A 2404-nucleotide genomic window follows, 5' to 3' on the forward strand; every position below is an offset into this window, starting at 1 on the left:
AAACATTGGAATTAGCACCTTCAATCCTCTTCTTGGCTTTCTTGGGTGCCTGCAAGGGTTCAAAGATGAATCATTAACTCACTGGAATAAAAGCATGAAATTGCCCTTAGCCATGACTCCTTCATGGTAGGTCTGGGCTGGGACTCTCTTCCCTGGGGGCTTGCTGGTTTGCCCCTGCAGCTCTGGGATACTGAGGGGCATTCAGATTCCTGCTTTAATTACAGGTCCTGATAAATTTAGCCAAATATGTCCAAGGAAAGATGAGGCAGGAAATCACTTCGGGTGAAAGGCTTGGCACTGGGGCGAGATATCCCTTTTGGAACCCCAGCTTTGGGAGGGGTGCTGAGGCTGCACGAGGGCTGGAGTCATTAGGTGCTTCCTTACCCTGCTATGCACTTATTAAAGTATTTGCTGAATAAAAAATTCTGCCTCCTCCTGCACTGAGGCTTGAAACAACCAGAAACAGCTCCATGTGTGTTGTAAAGAGGAGTGAAGGACACAGCCCCTTACTGTCCCACCCTGCCCACCATCCCTCGTTCCAGTGCCTGCTCCAGCAGCCGTTCCCTCTCACTGGGGGGATCTGCAAGAGGACGGAGAGCAGGAGGGCTTTGGAGGACACAACAGCCCTTCCTCTCTCTGCACGGAGGAAGGGAAAGGAGCAAAATGGCATTTGAGCCACAAACGGTCTGCCCCAGTCAGAAAGCTCTGTTAGCATGGGAGACACCCCTCTGTTCCCTCCAGGGTGCTGCTGATCCAGCCAGATGCTCCCCAATTTGCTCATCCCCTTTCCAGGGCAGGAGGGACCCTCGACCCCCAGATTCCTGCTGCCTCCATCACTCTCTTTCCATTCAGTGTATCCTGGTGAAGAATCTAGTGGATTTTCTCTCTCCCCATGGAGCTCTGGGCTCTCAGTACTCACCATGGCCTTGCAGAGCTGCCGATGTCACAGCGAGGGGTGTCCTGGAGGCAGTCGCTCGCTCCCCCTGGCTCAAACAATAAATACACCCCCCTCCGGGTTAAAAATAGCCCCATGCCCACTTTTGGCTGTAATAGGTGAGTTGGCCGCCCCCAGCCCTGTTGTCTCTGCCTTTCTCTGGCCCTCTCTCTCTCTAATCTGGAATAGCAGCTTGTTGTTGTCACCGGCTGACGTGACATGTGAGCCCGGGAGGGTTTCAAGGTTAACTAAGTGCCAGGCGGCCCCCAGCTCCCACCCTGGGGATGCTGACCCCGGACTGCACGGGAACAGCCCCACCTGCCTTTGTCACTCGGGCTGGGGCCGGGTTTGTCCCGTCTGTTGGGACATTCAGGGAGGGCCCGGCCCCAGGGGACTCCCGGCAACAATCCCGCAAGCCTTGTGGAGTTTTCCCTCGGTCCTGCCAGGCATCTTTGGGATGCTTGGTGCCCCATCGCAGCATTGGCATGGCAAAGCTGGGCTCTGCTCAGCTGTTGGAGGTGGAGGAACTCCCCCTGCCCTGGGATCCCCTCGCTTGGGATGCTCCAAGAGCAGGAGCAGCTGCCTGGTCACTCCATCTGTGGCGGAACAGGGACCATCCTGCTGCAGCCCCATCCGGGACGAGGTCGGAGGTGGATGCTGAGCTCCTACAAAGCCGGGCAGGCACGAAGGGCTCCTCTGTCAAGTGTCACCCCCCACTGAGGCACCTGTCACCCGGTTAAGCCAAACACTTGCTCGCCCCGGTCCCAGGGATACAAAGATTTAACTCTCCCCATGCCGGGCTCCGTCCCAGGGACACATCCTGCAGCATCCGCCAGTGATGGCACTCACCCTACATGGATGCCACGACTCACCAGCTGGACATGGCACAGCCACCTCGGCCGTGGCACAGCCATCCTGGCTGTGGCACAACTGCCCTGTCCAGGGACTGCATTTCTGCAGCAGGAGCCATGGAACCCACAGCAGGCAGGCAGCAATCCCACAAAACCTCTTCCATGTGCACTGCTCTCATGGAGCAGGATCGATGGCTGCCAGGACTGAGCTGTTTGGTGGTTGCCTTTTGTCTTCGGTATTTTTAGCCTGTTTATTTTATCTCCCCTCCCTCTCCTCTGGAGGTCTCCAGTCTGCCCGGGAGGAGGCTGGAGGTGGATGAGCAGGAATGCTGGGGTGGGAACGGTGCTGGCAGCCCAATGATGCCCATCAGCCCCCCCAAGCTCTGTGGTGTCTGGTATGGCCATGACCCAATGGTTGGGGCACAGGAGGCTGCCAGCCTCGCTCCTGGCATCGTCCCCTCTGCATGCCGAGGAGGTTGGAGGTCTGGGACAAGGCTGGGAACAAAAGGGACTGTGAAACCAGATCCCCAGAGCTCCGGGCTCTGCCCAGACGCTGCCCTTGTTCTCCCAGAGGACACAAATATCGTGTTTAATCCCTGGCACTCGCCGCTCCGTCTCA

General features: G+C 57.4%; 1 protein-coding gene across 1 annotated transcript in view; it reads right to left on the bottom strand.

Annotated features, from left to right (window-relative positions):
- Window positions 1–1140, bottom strand: part of MYL2 (myosin light chain 2) — a 4878-nt gene extending 3738 nt beyond the window's left edge. The window contains exon 1 of the mRNA XM_027894395.1: window positions 920–1140. Within this exon, the coding sequence (XP_027750196.1) occupies window positions 920–922 (3 nt within the window). The 5' untranslated portion in view covers window positions 923–1140. The remainder of the gene's footprint in view (window positions 1–919) is intronic.
- Window positions 1141–2404: the final 1264 nt, after the last annotated feature.

The sequence above is a fragment of the Empidonax traillii genome, unplaced genomic scaffold (genome assembly GCF_003031625.1).
Source record: "Empidonax traillii isolate 1590-97213 ecotype Southwest subspecies unplaced genomic scaffold, ASM303162v1 scaffold426:size1138770, whole genome shotgun sequence".
Taxonomy (NCBI): Eukaryota; Metazoa; Chordata; class Aves; order Passeriformes; family Tyrannidae; genus Empidonax; species Empidonax traillii.